This window comes from Tachyglossus aculeatus, chromosome 21 (genome assembly GCF_015852505.1).
Source record: "Tachyglossus aculeatus isolate mTacAcu1 chromosome 21, mTacAcu1.pri, whole genome shotgun sequence".
Taxonomy (NCBI): Eukaryota; Metazoa; Chordata; class Mammalia; order Monotremata; family Tachyglossidae; genus Tachyglossus; species Tachyglossus aculeatus.
In genome coordinates, this window is record NC_052086.1 from 4,882,122 (window position 1) to 4,900,874 (window position 18,753).

General features: G+C 50.1%; 1 protein-coding gene across 1 annotated transcript in view; it reads left to right on the plus strand.

Moving 5' to 3' along the window:
- Positions 1-18,753, plus strand: part of MYO18B (myosin XVIIIB) — a 149,371-nt gene that overhangs the window by 61,313 nt on the left and 69,305 nt on the right. The window contains exons 21-27 of the mRNA XM_038763467.1: positions 1,667-1,776; positions 6,592-6,657; positions 7,649-7,777; positions 8,774-8,917; positions 10,582-10,671; positions 16,725-16,844; positions 18,071-18,179. Coding sequence (XP_038619395.1) covers positions 1,667-1,776; positions 6,592-6,657; positions 7,649-7,777; positions 8,774-8,917; positions 10,582-10,671; positions 16,725-16,844; positions 18,071-18,179 — 768 coding nt within the window. The remainder of the gene's footprint in view (positions 1-1,666; positions 1,777-6,591; positions 6,658-7,648; positions 7,778-8,773; positions 8,918-10,581; positions 10,672-16,724; positions 16,845-18,070; positions 18,180-18,753) is intronic.

Here is an 18,753-nt window from a genome sequence, read left to right on the forward strand (position 1 = left end):
CTCGTTGTGGGCAAAGAATGTATCTGTTCCATTGTACTATCCCAAACACTTAGTACAGTGTTCTACACATAGTAAGTGCTCAATAGTACCTCTAGATTATTTATTGCTGTATTGTACTCTCCCAGGCGCTTAGTACAGTGCTCTGCACACATTAAGCACTCAGTAAAAAACGATTGAATGACTGAATGAATTTAAGGATGGTATCGATTCGGCACTGACCCTGTGCCAAGCGTTAGGAGATGCACGGGGCGATCAGATCGGGCACATTTCCCGTCCCACCCCAGGGCTCGGAATCTAAGGGGGAGGGAGAGCGGGAATCTTAACCCCGTTGGACAGGTGGAGAAATTGAGGATGAGAGAGGTGAAGTGACTTGCCCAAGATCGCACAGCAAGAAAGGGGCAGAGCCAGGATTAGAACCTGCATCTCTTGAGGCCCAGGGCCTTTCCCTGCTCGTTGTGGCAAGGGAACATGTCTGTTATATAGCTAGAGTGTACTCTCCCCAGCTCTTAGCTCAGTGCTGTGCACACAGTAAGCACTCAATAAATCCGATGGGCTGACTGACTGATCCGACATCACTGGCGATCTAACAGAGTCAGTCCTGGGACTGCTGCTCAATCTTCTCTTGTGCCATTGATTTATTTCATTAATACTTATAAGCATGGTGTTTATTTAGCACATACCACATTCTATGCCCTGGGGTGGGTACAAGGTGAGGAAAGGAGCACGGCCCAGTGGAAAGAGTTCCGGCCTAGGAGTTCTAGGGTTTTAATCCCGGCTCCGGCACATACCTTTTTGTTTTCTTTTTCTTTTTTTTAAAGATCTTTGTTAAGCACTGACTATGTGACAGGCACTGTATTTAGCCCTGAAGTCTAGCAGTGGAGAAAGCATGGACCTGGGAGCCCAAAGAACCTGGCTTCCAATTCTGGCTCCACCACTAGCCCGTTATGTGACCTTAGGCAAGTTACTTCACCACACTGGGCTTCTGTTTCCTCACTGACCAAGTGGAGAATTCAGTCCCATCCCACTCCAAGCAAAAAAAAAAAAAAAGATATGAGATCATCAGGTCAGACATAGATGTTTCTCCTTCCCCAGGTTTCCAAGTTGCTTCCATTTTGCCCGTGTCCTGGGGCTACCAAGTTGGCTCATGGGGACCCTGAGCTTCCCGTGATGACGACAAAAGATGGTGGCATTTTCCACTGAGAATGATGGATTCATATGAGAACAATGATCTCATATCTTTCTCTTTTTTGCTTGGAGTGGTAGTGGGACTGAATTCCTCACTTGGTCAGTGAGGAAACAAGCCCAGCATGGTGAAGTGACTGGGCTCCATCTTGGGGTGGAGTCTGCGTCCGATCTGATTATCTGAGACTGGTGCCTGTGTCTAGCTGAGGGCTGGACACAAAATGCTTAATGTCATCGTTGTTATTGGGAGGGTACAGCAAAATCAAAGCCCAGGTTCTGTGCCCTTACGGAGGTATCAATCTAATAACACAGATCCAGGGATTCGCTCAGGGCCTTAGCCCGTTTTGGGCATCTTCTGGAAAGTAGCGATCTTGCCAGAAGCCCCTGGGGCATTCTGACTCACACCTGTATCTGTCTGTCTGTCCGTCTCTCCCTCATTCTCTTTCTCTTTCTCACTCTCTCGTTCCCTCCGTCTGTCTCTCAGGCTACCCTGACCACATGGGATTCCCACAATTCCGCCGGCAGTTCCAGGTGTTGGCACCACTGTTCGTGAAGAATCTTCCATCAGCTTCCGAGGGAATCAACGAGGGGAAGGTAATGGGGCGTCTGGAGGCAGGAGCCTCAGCTAGGAAGGGAGGGAGGGTGGTCCAGTCGGTCCACTGGGGGTATGTACTGAGCTCCTTCCGTGGGTGGAACACTGTACAAAACACTGAGGGAAGAACAACGGAAGCCAGACACCACGTACCCTGCCCTGGAGGGACTTAGGGTCCCTCAGGGTACATAGGTTCTGGGATAAACAATTGGTCAGTGGTATTTATTGAGTGCTTACTGTGTACAAAGCACTGCAACTAAGTGTTTGGGAGAATAGAATAAAGGAGTTGGTAAACACGTTCCCTGCCCATAAGGAGCGTACAGACTAGAAGGGGAGATGGACATTACAATAAACGTTGGGTCTGAGGGAGAGGTGAATAAAGGGTGTAAATCCAAGTGCAAGGATCAAGCAGAAGGGAGCGGGAGAAGAAGGAATGAGGGCTTAGTCAGGAAAAGCTAGAGAAGGCCCGGCTGGGAAGGGGCTGGTTATCTCTCCGCATCCCAAATATCTGCGTCCCTCTTAGGAGCCAAGGATGGTGCCTACTGCTCTCCCGGCCCCCTTTTTGGAGCTTGGAAGTTTGGAAAGTGAAAATACAATCAGTCAATCAGTGGTATTTATTGAGCGCTCTGTGTGTGCAGAGCACTCTACTAAGTGCTTTGGAAAATACTGTATAATGGAGTTGGTAGACACAATCCCTTCCCCAAAGGAGTTGGCAGTCTAGAGAAGCGGCATGGCTCAGTGGAAGGAGCCCGGGCTTGGGAGTCAGAGGTCCTGGGTTCTAATCCCAGCTCCTCCACTTGTCAGCTGTGTGACTTTGGGAAAGTCACTTCCCTCGTCTGTAAAATGGGGTTTAAGACTGTGAGCCCCAGGTGGAACAACCTGATCACCTTGTTTCCCCCCAGCACTTAGAACAGTGTACTTCTCCAAGTGCTTAGTACAGTGCTCTGCACACAGTAAGCGCTCAATAAATACGATTGAATGAATGAATGAATAGTAAGCGCTTAACAAATACCATTGTTATTATTATTATTATTACCAGGGGAGACAGAAATTAAAATAAATTGGCGAAATAGTAGCAAAGAAGGATATTTACATAGAAATGAAACAGTTTGAGGACTTTTTTTGTGTGGGGAGAGGGAATTTTCACAAATTTCATTTGCTGCTGCATAACGATTCAGTGCAAATGAAAGAAAATGCCTTCCTAACCTCTATGAAAGAGCTGATAAATATTCATTTTCCGGGAAGCTCGATGCGCCCTGAATTATACATGAACACGTGCTCCATTGGGCAAACGCTCCGAGAACGTGTGCAGTTGTGTTAAGGCCACAGGATTTAATACAACAGGTTTGATGCTTAGAAAAGGTCAAGGTTGTTGTTAGATGTTGGGAAGAGGCAGAGGGGGTGTCTGTCAGCACAGAGTAGGTTGAGGCCGGGCAGAATTTCCCCGTGTCCCTGGTCCGTGTGGTTGGAACCCTGGAGTTCCATCCGGGGCAACATAGCGTAGTGGTTTGAGCCCGGACCTGGGAATCATGAGGTCAGGGGTTCTCATCCCAGCTCCTCCACTTGTCTGCTGTGTGACCCTGGGAAAGTCACTTCACTTCTCTAGTCTTCAGTTCCCTCATCTGTCAAGTGGGGATTGAGACTGTGAGCCCCATGTGGGAAAGGGAATGTGTCCAGCCCGATTTGCTTGTCTCCACCCCAGTGCCTGCCACATAGTAAGCACTTTAACAAATGCCACAACTATGAATTATTATCATTATTATTGTTATTATTATTAACATTTTCCAGCTTCTCCCGCCTCCTCCTCAGACCATTACCCATTAAAGCTCCTCCTTGCTCTGCCCTCTTGGGAAAGAAAGCTCGTTGTGGGCAGGGAACATATCTGTTTGCTATTGTAGTGTGCTCTCCCAAGTGCTTAGTACAGTGCACGGCACACAGTAAGCACTCAGTGAATACTATTGAATGAATGTTTGTATGTATGAATGAATGAACTGTGTCACCCCTAGCTCACTGTGATGTGTCAAATGATTCTCATCTCACTGTGCCTTTGGTAAGCTCTGTGTCACCCTCCCCTTCTCTCTGTACATACGGTATACCCACATCTCACCCTACGTGTCCTGTGCCCCATGAATCCCATCACACAGTGTGGGTTGCACATCCAATAATGACCCCCATCTCACTGAGCAGTACTGCCTCCATCACAGCTTTTTTCAGTGGTATTTAAGCACTTACTATGTGCCAGGCACTGTACTGAGTACTGGAGTAGATACAAGCCAATCAAGTTGGACACAGTTCATGATAATGATAATAATGATGGTATTTGTTAAGCACTTACTATGTGCCAAGCACTGTTCTAAGTGCTGGAATAGATACGAGGTTACCAGGTCATCCCACGTGGTGCTCACAGTCTTCATCCCCATTTTACAGATGAGGAAACTGAGGCCCAGAGAAGTGAAATAACTTGCCCAAGGTTGCACGGCAGACAAGGGGCAGAGCCGGTATTAGAACCCAGGTCCTTCTGATTCCCAGGTCCGGGTTCTAACCATTAGTCTGTGCTGCTTCTTGTGTTTGAGGAAAATTGTGGTTTCTTTTGCCTTGGATTACTCAGCAATCTGCATGGCCTGGGTCCTGAACTCCCTCTGGAGACCCTGGCTCCTAGTAAACCCACGGAGTTAGGGGGTGATAGATGGGTCAGGGGCAGGATCGGAGGTTCTCTCTCTCCTTGCCTTTCTCCTCCCTCCCTCATCCCTGATCTGCACCGGGAAAGTGATCCACTGGCCCTGAGATTCCATTTTGCACTCAACAGACTCGTTTCTGGTAATCTGTTAGTTTTCCTCCTCGGTGCAGAAAGCGAATTGAGTGCTGCGTGTTTTCATTTCATCGGTCACATATGTCTCTCTGCTCTCTGCCACGCTGCAATATTTCACCTAACACGGAACGATCAGAATCCACCCCGACTGAGAGATGGAACGTTCTTTCCGCCAGATCAAGGGCAGAGGTTCCTTTCTGATTTCATCCAAGGGGCTGACTTTAGGGTAGCATTTCCTCAGCCACAGAGGCATTTTCACCACCCAGAACTCAGAGGGAAATGAACTTCTTGTCAGTCAGTTGATTGTATTTAGTGAGCTCTTACTGTGTGCAGAGCACTGTACTAAGCACCTGAGAGAGTACAATATAACAATACATAGACATATTCCCTGCCTACAACGAGCTTACAGACTGGCGGGAGAGACAGACATTAATAGAAATAAGTAAATGACAGATATGGACATACGTGCTGTGCTGTGAGTAAAGGGAGCAAATCATGGCGAAGCAGAAGGGAGTGAGAGAAGAGGAAAGGAGGATTTAGTCAGGTAAGCCCTCTTGGAGGAGATGGGTCTTCAACAAGGCACTGAGGTGGGGGAGAGTCATTGTCGGTTATGAGGAGGGAGGGCATGCCAGGCCAGAGACAGGACGTGGGCAAGAGGTCGGTGGCGAGATAGATGAGATTGGTGTACAATGAGAAGGATTGGGGGAGCGAAGTGTGCGGGCTGGTTTGTTGTAGGAGAGTAGCAAGTTGATGTAGGTGGGGGTAAGGTGATTAAGGGCTTTAAAGCCATTCAGCTCCATCATTCTAAGCCACTACTGTTTCTTCCTTTCCTTTTCCGCAAACATCTTCCTTGTGATTTTTCTGACGGCCTTACCCCAGAAAATGGAGCTCTCCGAGGGTCAAATCATTTTCCAAAGTCTTTCATTTGGGTTCACATTAGAGCGGGCACTCTTTGCAAGTCGAGAAGATGTCTCGTTTCTTTTATACCTTATCTAGTGTTGAGTATAGTGCAATGTCCCCATGGGGTGCTCAATCAGTAACATTACTATTACTACTACTATTACCATAAGTGGTACTACAGCGACATTGCTTTTGCCTGGATTCTTTGCTGTCTCTGCTTTGGGATCTCACAGAACATGATCTGCCCTGCAGTAATTGTAATGATAATAATTGTGGCATTTGACAAGCCATAACTATGGGCCGGGAACTGTTCTAAGCAGTGGGGTGGATACAAGCAAATTGGGTTGCTCTCCTATGTGGGGCTCACAGTCTTAGTCCCCACTGTATAGATGAGGGAACTGTGGTACAGAGAAGTGAAGCGACGTGTCCAAGAGCACGCAGAAGACACGTGATGGAGCCAAGATTGTAACCCAGGTCCTTGTGACTCCCAAGCCCGGGCTCTATCCACAAGGCCATGCTTTTTCCCTAACTGTAGTAGTTTCTCTGGGGCCCTGGGGGACGAGGGTCTTGGATGCCAAGGAGCTGGGGACCTGTTTCCATAGGAACCATTCTGTGCCCCATCACGGATACGTAACTGGGTGATAACCCAGTTGACCGACAGCGGTGCCTCAGTTGGCCTCACCTTAAAGGGGGCCTGCAGTCCGGATGAGCTTAGAGGGGCCTTGTCTCTGACTTCTGTTGCTTTCTCAGTGCTTCGCACATAGTAGGTGCTCAGTCAACACCCTGGATCGATGGACAGAGTGCAGGGAGGGTGCAGTGAAAGAAGGTATTGTCAAGGTGCCACCCACCCTATTGGCCCAGTGGGGAGCCAATCAGCCTGGGGATATTTATTATTATTTATTCCTATTAATGCTTGCCTCCCCATCTAGTCTGTAAGCTCATTGTGGGCAGGGAATATATCTGTTCTGTTGTTACATTGTCCTCTCACAAGCGCTTAGTCCAGTACTGTGCCCACAGTAAGCACTCGGTAAATACCATTTCCAATAAAGACCACCGTTGGGCCCCCTGAAGAATCTCTTCCTCCCGCTTTTCCCGTCCAACTCCACAGGCCGTACGGGAGCTCTTGGAAGCCCTGGATCTGGAGAAGAGGAGCGTCCGTGTGGGCCACAGTCAGGTGAGCGGCCCTCTCTGGCACCAGCCCCACTCCCTCAGGGGCCGTGCCGGGGGATGCCTGCTGATAGAGGCTCCTTGGGAGGGTGGGGGTCCGAAGAAGGTGGGCATTGGGGAGGCCAGCCTTCTCCTTATAGAGAGCGGGGAGCTGGAAGAGGGTGGAAGGAGGGAGTGGAAAGCGGGCGGGAAGGAGCTCGTGGCCTAGCGGACAGAGCCCAGATCTGGGAGCTGGAAGACCCGGCTTCTCATCCCGGCTCTGCCACTTGTCTGCTGGGTGACCTTGGTGCAGACACTTGTCTCCACTGGCCTTCAGTTCCCTCGTCTGTAAAAGGAGATTACGACTGTAAAGCCCCATTTGGGACAAGGACAGTGTCTAACCCAATTCGCTTGTTCTACCCCAGCACTTAGTACAATGTTTGGTGCACAGTTGTGGTATTTGTAATATGCTTACTATATGCCAAACACTGTACAAGGCGCTGGGGTAGATACAAGATAATCCAGTCCTACGTTAAATGCTTAACCCATTACGGGCAGCTAATGTGTCTACTAATTCTGCTGTATTGTAGTCAGTCACTTTTATTTATTGAGCTCTCACTCTGTGCAAAGCTCTGTATTTAGCGCTTGGGAGAGGACAGTAGAACAATAGGACAGAAACATTCCCTGCCCACATTGAGCTTAGAAGAGTGTTCTGCTCATAATATAATCGCTCAATAAATACCGTTCACTGACTTGATTGATCGACAAATGCCACAGATCATTGTCATCATCATTAAGGTCTCCCAGCAGGCAAGCGGTACAGCCGGAATGAGAACCCAGCTCATCTGACTTCTGGGGCCAGGCTCCCTCCACTAGGCCGCACTGCCGTGTGAGAAATTGAAGAGGACGTGCCTGGGAACGGAGTGAAGACCGTTGTCTCGGCTCCCAATGGGAGCACCCGCCTCGCGAGACACCCCCCCACCCAGGACGGGATCCTACACCCTCCTCTTTCCTTCCAGGTTTTCCTCAAGGCCGGGGTCCGAGCCAGGCTGGAGAAGGAGCGTGAGAAGCTCGTTTCCCAGAATGTGGTTCCCTTTCAAGCAGTCTGCAAGGGCTTCCTGTCCAGACAGAAATTCAAGCGAGCCAAGGTGTGTCATTGCGTGTGCTTTGACCTCAGGGTCATGGGGATGGGACGGGGGCGGGGGGGTGGGGGCTGCTAAATTGGGGCCAAAGGGGACCTTCCATGGATGGACCGGGGCTGGGTCCTGGTATCAGAGCCTTAGCTGTTATTATTATCTCTATCATCATTATTGTCATTAATTTCATCATAATCGTCATTATTATCATTAAATATTAGCATTAGTGAGAGGCAACGTAGCCTAGTGGACAGAGCTTGGGCCTGGGAGACAGAAGGACCTGGGTTCTAACCTCGGCACTGCCCCTTGTCTGCCCTGTGACCTCGGGCAAGTCACTTCACTTCTCCAGGCCTCAGTTCCCTCATCTGTAAAATGGGGATTAAGACTGTGAGCCTCTTGTGGGACGGGGACTGCAACCAATCAGATTACCTTGTATCTACCCCAGTTCCTAAAACAGTGCCTGGCACATAGTAAGTGTTTAACAAATACCATAAAAAAATTAACATTATCGTTGTTTTTATGACACTTTTTAAGGGCTTAATGTGTGTTAAGACAAGGAACGTGTCTCCCAGCTCTGTTGTGTTGTCCCCTCCTAAGCACTTAGTACAGTATTCTGCACATAGTAAGCATTCAATAAGTAGGATTGATGGGTAGGTAGATAAGAGTAATCAGGTTGGACTCAGTCCCTGTCCAACATGGAACTCACCATCTGAATCCCTCGTTTCCATATGGGGTCATTGAGGCCCAGAGAAGTGAAGTGACTCACCCAAGGTTACGCAAGCAGACAAGTGGCAGAGCTGAGATGAGCATTCAGACCCTTGCTCTATCCCCTGGGCCATGCCGCTTCTCTTAGCTCCTCACTGAGTGCTTCCTACGCGCAGAGCACTGTGCTAAGCGCTTGGAAGAGCCCAGTGAAACAGAGTGGGCAGACTCGTTCCCTGCCTCCACAGGTGCCAGCAGCCGGGGGGAGGGGAGCCGAGCCTGACTGTGAGCATTTTCTCCGTGCAGATGGAGCGCCTGGCGGCCCAGTGCATCCAGAAAAACCTGCGGGCTTACGAGGCGGTTGAGGACTGGCCCTGGTGGCGACTGCTGGCCGCCGTCCGGCCCCTACTCAGCACCGCCCTGGAGGCCCACCAGCTCCGGGCCAAGGAGGTATGGGAATGTCCACTAGCCTGGCCTGGGCAGCGGGGACACACCGCCATGGTCCATCTGGAGGCGGAGCGGGACTCCGACCCAGGAGGTTCGCGAGGGCAACTAGCCCAGTCCAGGGGCGGCACAGCGTGGTGATCCATCTGCTGGTGGATCCGTCCTCCCCTAACCCCTGCCCAAGGTGGTATTCATTCATTCAATCGTATTTATTAAGCCCTTACTGTGTGCAGAGCACTGTACTAAGCTGTTGGGAAAGTACACTACAGCAGTAAACAGTGACAATCCCTGCCCACAAAGAGCTCACGGTCTAGAGGGGAGGGGCACAGACATGGAACAGACATTAATGGAAACAAATAAAATTACAGATGCATGCATTACTTCTGTGGGGCCGGGGGCAGGGGGCACCAGCCTGGTGGGCGGCACATTGCGTTGGTCCGTCTGCTGGCAGAGCGGGGACTCCTGCCCTCCCCAACTCTTCATAACTTAAATCAATCAGCCAGTGTATTTATTAAGGGTTTACTGTTTGCAGATCATTGTACTGAGCCCTTGGAAGAGGACAATATAACTGAATTGGTAGACAGGTTCCCTGCCTGAGAGCTCACCGCCTGGAGGGTTGAGAGGGGATTATTGCTTCTTCACCTTCCCAATCAGTCAGTGATATTTACTGAGCACTTACTAGGTGCAGAACACTGTACTAAGTGCTTTGGAGAGGACAATATGACAGAGTTGGTTGACACGTTCTCTGCTCACAAGGTGCTTACAATTCAGAAGGGGAAGCAGCATTAGTGTAAATAAATGAATAACCTTAATTTAATCAAGGTAGCATGAGTTAAGTGCTTAATAATAATAATAATAATAATGGTATTTGTTAAGCGCTTACTATGTCAGTGCTTAGAACAGTGCTTGGCACATAGTAAGCGCTTAACAAATATTATTATTATTATTATTATTATTATTATTATTATTATTATTATTATTATGTGCCAAGCACTGTTCTAAGCACTGGGGTAGAGATACAAGAGTGTTTCCACATGGGTCTCACAGTCTTTATTCTCATTTTTCAGATGAGATAACTGAGGCCCAGAGAAGTTAAGTGGCTTGCCCGAAGTCACACAGCAGACAAGTGGCAGAGCCGGGATTAGAACCCATGCCTTCTGATTCCCAAGCCTGTGCTCTTGCCACTAAGCCACGCTGCTTCCCCATAGCTTCCCCGTAGCTGCTTGCTATGTACTAAGTGCTGGGGTTGATACTAAGTAGATGGGACACGATTCCCATCCCACATAAACTTCTGGTCTAAGAGGGAGGGAGAGCAAGTATTGGATTCCCCATTTGCCAGAGGAGGAAATGGAGGCCCAGAGAAGTCAAGTGACTTGCCCAAGATCACCTGGCAGGCCAGCGACACAGCTGCGATTCGCACCCAGGTGTCTTCCCACCCGGCCCTCCCCGGAATAAACGAATGTTTTTCATTCCAGTCCCGGCCTCATTTCCACCCCATCCCCCTGCCCATGGCCAATCCTTTTCTGGGCGCAGAGGAAGGCCTGGAAATCAGAGATGAACTGTCAGAGAGGCGAACCCCGGGCCGACGTGGGTCTGGAACGGGGAAGGGCAGGACGAATCCAGTGGGGGCTCAGGCCCAGGTCAGAACCCTTCCCTGTCTGCCATTCCAGGAGGAGCTGGAGGCCCTGAGGAGGAAACTCGACAAGTCGGAGAAGGCACGGAACGAACTTCGGCAGAACGCTGATCAGCTGGGAAGCAAGGTACCCTGGGGAGATGAGTCATTCGTTCAGTCATATTTTTTGGGCGCTTATTACGTGCAGAGCACCATACTAAGCTCTTGGGAAAGTACAATACAGCAGTAAAGAGAGACAGTCTCTGCCCACAAGTCTAGTTGGGGGAGACAGACCTCAATCTGTGGGAGCTTTTGTTCCACTAGGAGAGGGAGCCTCACTCTCCTTATCCCGCCACCCCCACCTCCACATTCGGGAAGGGGTGGTGGGACCTTTCAGCCCTTTCCATGGATGGGGGTGGGAGGAAATGGAGAAGACAAGAGCTTTGGCTAGGAATTCAACCCGGCATTTCCCATCTCTATTTCTGCATTTTTAAAAAATGGTAATAACAATAATAATAATTGTGGTATTAGTTCAGCACTTACTTTGCCAGGCACTGTACTAAGCACTGGGGTGGATACAGGCAAATTGGGTTGGACACAGTCCCTGTCCCACCTGGGGTTCACAGTCTACATCCCCATTTTACAGATGGGGTAACTGAGGCCCAGAGAGGTAAAGTGACTTGCCCAAGGCCACACAGTAGACAAGTGGCTGAGCCGGGATTAGAACTCATGACCTTCTGACTCCCAGGCCCATGCTCTAGCCACTACATTAGTAATAATAATAATGGTAATTGTGGTATTTGTTAAGCACTTACTATGTGCTATCCACTGTACTAAGCACCATAGTAGATTCAAGTTAATCAGGTTGGACGCAGTCCCAGTTCCACGTGGGGCTTACAGGCGTTTCTGGAACAAATAGTCAAAACCATTTCGGAGAGCTCTCTCCCTTCTCGTCTCTCCCCTACCAGGCCGAGTTAATAATAATAATAATAATAATAATAATGGTATTTGTTAAGTGCTTACTATGTGCAAAGCACTGTTTTAAGCGCTGGGGGGATACAAAGTGATCAGGTTGTCCCACGTGGGGCTCACAATCTTAATCCCCATTTTACAGATGAGGTAACTGAGGCCCAGAGAAGTGAAGTGACTTGCCCAAAGTCACACAGCTGACAGTTGGCGGAGCCAGATTTGAACCCATGACCTCTGACTCCAAAGCCCAGGCTCTTTCCGCTGAGCCATGAATTGTCGTCAGAGCAGTGCCTGACAAGAAATGCGAAAGCCTTAAGGTCCTGAAGGGACACTGGATTCAAATGTCAGGCTCCATCTCAGTGTCTTTGGTGGGACAAAGATAATCAGGTTGGAAACAGTTCTCTAGACTATGAGCTCCTCGTGGGCAGGAATGTGTCTGTTGTTATATTGTCCTCTCCCAAGCGCTTAGTACAGTGCTTTGCACACAGTAAGCACTCAATAAATATGATCAAATGACTAAATGAATGAATGAAAGTCCCTGGCCAAGCCGGGGCTCGAAGCGGGAAGGAGAATGGAAGTGTAATATCCATTTTACAGTTGAGGAAACCAAGGTCCAGAGAAGTGAATAGTAATGATGGTATTTGTTAAGCGCTCACTATGTGCCAAGCACTGTTCTAATTGAAGTCTCCTGCTCAAGGTCACCCGGCAGGCGAGTGGCAGAGGCAGGAGTAGACCCCCAGGTCCTCTGACTGCCAGGCCCAGGCTTTTTCAGTCAATCACTGAACGCTTTATTGAATGCTCTGCGGTGCCGAGCATTGTACTAAGTGCTTGGGAGAGTGCGATGCAGCAAAGTTGGTAGAAACGCTGCCTGCCCTCAAGGAGCTTATGATCTGCTTCAGAGGCAGTGCAAAATCAAATTCATCTGTGTGTTGGCATGGTTAAAGAGGCTAATTTCTGCTACTGTCGCATATTCCCGGTTACGGTAAGCTCCTTCAGCCCCCTTGCACGTATTAGTTAGGAGAAGCAGTGTGGCCTAATGGGAAGAGCCCGGGCCTGGGAATCAGAGGACTGGGGTTCTACTGTGTGACCTTGGACAAGTCACTTCACCTCTCTGAGCCTCAGTTTCCTCATCTGTAAAATGGGGACGGAGACCGTGAGCCCTCTGTGGGATAGGGACTGTGAGCCCCCTGTGGGATAGGGACTGTGTCCAACCTGATTAGCTTGTATCCACCCTAGAGCTTAGTATTCATTCATTCATTCCCTCAATCATATTCATCAAGCAATTACTGGGTACAGAGCACTGTTCTAAGGGCTTGGAAAAGTACAGTGCAACAATAAATGGACACATTCCCTGTCCACCCCGAGCTTACAGTCTAGAGAGAGGGGAGACAGATATTAATATAAAACATAAAATTACAGAAAAGTAGTGTGAGGCTGGAAGTGGGGGGATGAACAAAGGGAGCAAGTCAGGGTGACACAGAAAGGAGTGGGAGAAGAGGAAAGAGGGACTTGGTAAAGGCCTCTTGGAGGAGCTCTGCTCTCAATAAGACTTTGAAGGAAGGGAGAATAATTGCCTCTTGGATTTGAGGAGGGAGGGCGTTCCAGGCCAGGGGGGGACGTAGGCAAGAGGTCGGCGGTGAGATAGTTGGGATCGAGGCCCAGTGAGAAGGTTGGCATTAGAGGAGCGAAGAGTGCGGGCTGGGTTGTAGAAGGCGAGTAGCAAGGTGAGGTAGGAAGGGGTGAGCAGATTGATCGCTTTAAAGCCAGTGGTGAGGAGTTTTTGTGAAATTCAGAGGTGAATGGGCAACCCCTGGGGTTTCTTGAGGAGTGGGGAAGCAGTACAAAGCTTGACACGTAGTAAGCACTTAACAAATGCTATAATTATTATCACTACTTTTATTGTGAGTTGGGTTCCCTTGCCATCTCTCCCTAGGGATTGTGGGAAGTAGCGCGACTGGGATGAGCAAAGGATGGGGAGGCCCCAGGAGCCGGGGGGAGCCTGGGGGCTTGTACTCCTCCGCCTTTGGCATTGTGGCAGCTCAACAGTCCGGGAAGAGTAATTGTTTCTCGGTTCGGGACCTAGGCACTGGAAAACGCAACATTAATGCACTAAATTAATTTTGTGCTCCCCCTGCTCGGCCTGATTGGCACAAATTAAATTTCACGCTAATTGGCCCAAGCAGCTAGAGCACAGTAGAGAAACGGGTGAGGCAACCCAGCAGCTGAGGGAGAATGCCGATTTCCAGTAGAGGCAAATACAACAAAACTGCCCCATAGGGAGCAGGCATGTACCCATCGCGTGTACCGGCTTACAGAACGGGGTCTCGTCAGTGGGCAGGGAACGTGTGTATCAACTCTGTTAGGGTCTTCTATTGGACTCTCCCCAGTGCTTAGTACAGTGCTCTGCACACAGTCAGCGCTCCGTAAATAACATTGATTGATTGATTGATGTCAGAGGGAACTGTCCAAGGAAACGCTACCCAAGGTGGATGAGATTTTGACAATTTAACCTTCGTTTTGTCTCGTCTGTCTCTGGGGTAATCACCTTCCGTGATTTACTTCAGTGTCTGTGTATGACTACGAGAAGCAGCGTGGCCTAGGGGAAAGAGCCTGAGCCTGGGAGGCAGAAGGTCATGGGTTCAAATCCCAACTCCACCACTTGCCTGCTCTGTGACCTAGGGCAACTCACTTCACTTCTCTGGCCCTCGGTTCCCTTTTCTGTAAAATGGGGATTGAGACTGTGAGCCCCGCATGGGACAGGGACTGTGTCCAACTCGATTTGTCCAACTTCTGTGGACTGTGTTTGTCCAACACGACAACTGTGTCCAACTCCTAGATTGTGAGCCTGTTGCTGAGTAGGGATCAGTCTCTATATGTTGCTGACTAGTACTTCCCAAGCGCTTAGTACAGTGCTCTGCACACAGTAAATGCTCAATAAATACGATTGAATGAATGTTTTCCTTGGATCCACTCCAGCGCTTAGTACAGGGCCTGGCACAGAGTAAGCGCCTCCACTCCCGATGAGGTGCAGCATAGAGAACATCACAGCTTGCTCCAAATCCGGCACTTTTAATGCCACTCCCTCCTGGGAGGGCTCAGCAAATGACTGCTGGTCCGGCGCTTAGAGCAGTGCTTGGCACATAGTAAGTGCTTAACAAATACCATAGCTATTAGGCACCGAGCGAACCACGGACAAAGTGGACTACATACTGAGCGTGGGCCGCTCACACAGGTGGAGTTTTAATCCATCCTTTCCTTTACCTCAGGCCGCCTCTGGCTACCAGAGGCAGCCCCCCTTGGCCCTCCCGAAGATGCTCCCACAAGAGCAAACCCACATTAGTCCCCTGTGCTATCACTTCTCACTAATGGTTGAGTACGAAGTTGGCATCCCTTGTCCTCCAATATCTCCGTCCATCGCTCTTAGTCCTGCCTGCAGCGGTCCGTCACTCTCCGCCTCAGTGGCCCGATCCACCGTCTTAGAGCCATGTGGCCTGGAAGTTGCAGGGAAGGGCACCCCCAAAACATCAAGGCATTGAGAAGCCCCCTCTTGGCGCTTTGGGGCTGCATTGGACCATGGCGGGGAGACAAGGCAGTTTGAATCTCCCTCCCCTCACCTCAACCCGATTGGTGGTTTGGAGCCAGGGAGGGGAAGGAATCATGAAGAAGGGTCGCTTTTGGGCTGGACTCCGTGTCAGAAGCCACCTGGCCATCTCCCGAGCTAGCAAAGACTCAATCTATGCACAGGACTCTGTGTCAGAGACCAGGCGGAGCTCACCTCTCTCTGCCCCAGAGCCAAAACCCGAGGACGGGAAGGGTCACAGAGAGCACTCAGCAAATACCATCATCTCCTAAATTCTCATGATCATACTCCTCATATAGTAGGAGCTCAATAAATATGGTTTCTGCTGCTACTTCTGCTGCCAGGCCATGACAAAAACTCCCTTTAGTCTTCAGACCAAGGTTGTGTTCAGATGAATTGTAACTGAATTCCACAGAAGTCTTTTCTTTGGGAGTTCATTCTCCTTTAGGCTAGGTCTTTGTGCAGAATAATAATAATGGTCTTTATTGAGTGCTGACAATGGGTCAGGCCAGCTGGGTAGCATGGCCTAGTGAAAAGAGCACAGTCTTGGGAGGCAGAAGTTCCGGGTTCTAATTCTAGCTTTGCCACTTGCCCGCTGTGTGACCTTGGGCAAGTTGCTCACTTTCTCTGGGCCTCAGTTTTCTCATCTGCAAATGGGGTTTCAAGAAGCAGCGAGCTTAGCGGAAAGAGCCCGGACTTGGGAGTCAAGGGGTTGTGGGTTCTAATCCCAGCTCCACCACGTATCAACTGTGTGACTTTGGGCAAATCACTTCACTTCTCTGGGCCTCAGTTACCTCATCTGTAAAATGGGGATAAAGACTGTAAGCCCCACGTGGGACAATCTAATTACCTTGTATCTCCCCGAGTGCTTAGAACAGTGCTTGACACATTGTAAGCACTTAACAAGTACCATCATCTTCATCGTCATTCCTCCTACTTAGATCGGGAGTCCCATGTAGGACCAGAACTGTGTTGTACCAAGATCGTGCCTACCCCCGTGTTTTGTTTTTTTACAGTGCTTGCCACGTAGTAAGCGTCTAACAAATATTTATTATTATTATTATTATCATTGTTGTTATCATTATTAGAGCAGACACAGTCACTATGCCTTCAGTCGCACCCTGACTTGCTCCCTTTATTCATCCTCCCTCCCAGCCCCACACAACTTATGTCCACATCCGTCATTTCTTTATCTCTCCTAATGTCTGTCTCCTCCTCTAGACCATAAGCTCATTGTGGGCAAGGTATGTAACTGTTGCATCATTTTATTGTCCTCCCCCAAGCACTTAGTCTAGAACTCTGCACCCAATAAGCGCTCAGTAAATGGGATTGACCAACTAACTGACAGTCTAAAGGGAAGGGGAGGGAGAGTGGGGCTTTCACACCCATTTTACAGATGAGGAAACAGGTGCACTATGGGTCAGTCAGTCGACCATGTTTATTGAACGCTTACTTTGTGCAGAGCACTGGACTAAGCTCTTGGGAGAGGACAGTAGAACGGACACATTCCCTTCCCACTTGCGTCAGGTCCCACCGCAGGCCGGAGACAGAACCCGGCTGTCCCGACTCCCGAACCCGTAGTCCTGGGGGTGGGCTGGGGGTGAGGATGGAGGGGGCAGCTGGGGGTCTCTCCGCTCTCCCCTCCTCTGTAGATCGCTGACCTGACCATGGAGCTCTCAGACGAGCGGTTCAAGGGGGACGTGGCCAGCCGCGTCCTGGAAAGTGCACGAGCCGAGAGTCTGCGCGCCTCCAGAGAGATCAGGGAGCTGAAGGTGAGTCATGGGGCCCCGGGGGGCATTGGGGGCAAGGTGACTCCCCCACCGTGGAGGGATTGAGGGCACTGTGAAGTCACATCTCCTCCCAGAGGCCTTCCCAGACTAAGCCTATAGACCTTAAACTTTGTCAGTCAATCGTATATATTGAGCACTTATCGTGTGCACAGCACTGTACTAAGCGCTAGGGAGAGGATGATAGAACAGTAGAACAGACACATTCCCTGCCCACAATGAGCTTAGAGTCTAGAGGTGCCTTAGGGAACGTGTCTGCTAATTGTCGGATTGTACTCTCCCAAGCGCTTAGTACAGTGCTCTGCACCCAATAGGCGCTCAATAAATACCGTTGATGGATTGATTGAGAAGGACTTCGGGGAGAGGGGCCGGCCTTCGCTCTCGGGAGTCTCCAAGTCAGTCAGTCAGGCAGTGGTACATATTGAGCGCTTACTGTGTGCACAGCACTGGACTAAGCACTTGGGAGAGGAGATAGAACAATAGAATGGGCACATTCCCTGCCCACAACGAGCTAAGAGTCTAGAGGGGGAGACGGATATGAATAGAAATGAATAAATGATAGGCAGGGACTTACATGGTGTTGTGCCAGGCAGGGGGATGAATAAAAGGAGCGAGTCGGGGCAACACAGAAGGGAGGGGAAGAAAAGGGAAGGAGGACATCATTTAGCAGGGAAGTCCTCTAGGAGGAGAAGGGCCTTCAATAAGGCTTTGAGGTGGGGGAGACGTGTCGGTCGGTGCTGGAAGATGACGAGGAGGGAAACTTACCGCCAAGCATCACGGACAAGGAGATGCGGTGGTTCCCGTGGTCCCCCTCGTGATCTCTCGTCTCTACCCATCGGGGGACCGGAGGGCCACGGGTGGGCACGGGTGCGGGGGGCGCAGATGATTCTGCCAATCCACAGCCCAAGGGAGGTGGTGGCGGGGGTGTGTGCAGCTGTAGCCCCGGAGACCAGCAGGCGGCAGCTCCAGTGGCAGTCAGTCAGGATGCCCTCTGGGGTTGCCCACGTGGGTCCTCTCACCTCGGGGGCAAATGGCTCCTGCCGAGATTCCTCCTCTACTTGAAGAACTGGGTCTGGAAGTCAAGACTCTAGATTCCCAAGCATGAGCTCTTTCCCCCGGAGATCCTGGCAGTGTGGGGTGCGGGTGGCAGGGGGCGGGGGTATGAACGAAGCTGGTTCCACTGGCACTTTCTCTTGTCTGTGCCCTTTCAGTGTAAATATGAGCAAGCGCAGAAGAATCTGGGGGTGGTTGAGAAGCAGCTGGAGGAAGCCCAGAAGAAAATTCAGCTCTACGAATCGGAAAAAAGTAACTCGATAGGAGGTGAGGACGGGGCAGCATTCGGAGTTGGGGGATCTGCCTGCAGCCCACCCTTCTTTCCTTTCCACTACAATTTTCCAACCTGGTAAGGGTCTTAATATGCTCTACCGACTTCATCCAGGTGCTGTCCCACTTTTTTTGGCTGCCATCCCTCTTTGTCCATTTTGTCCACTTACTCCGTGTCAAGCACTGTACTAAGCACTGGGGTAGAGACAAGATAATCAGGTCGGGCACAGTCCCTGTCCCACTTGGGGCCCACAGTCTTAGTCCCTATTTTATAGATGAGATAACTGAGGCCCAGAGAAGCTGTGTGACTTGCTCAAGGTCGCAGAGCGGACAGACAAGGGGCGGAGCCAGGATTATCATCAATCATCAATCGTATTTATTGAGCGCTTACTATGTGCAGAGCACTGTACTAAGCACTTGGGAAGTACAAATTGGTAACATATAGAGACAGTCCCTACCCAACAGTGGGCTCACAGTCTAAAAGGGGTTAGAACCCAGGTCCTTCCGACTCAACAGGCCTGGGCTCTTTCTGCTCAGCCACGCTGCTCTTTCATTTATTCATTCATTCAAT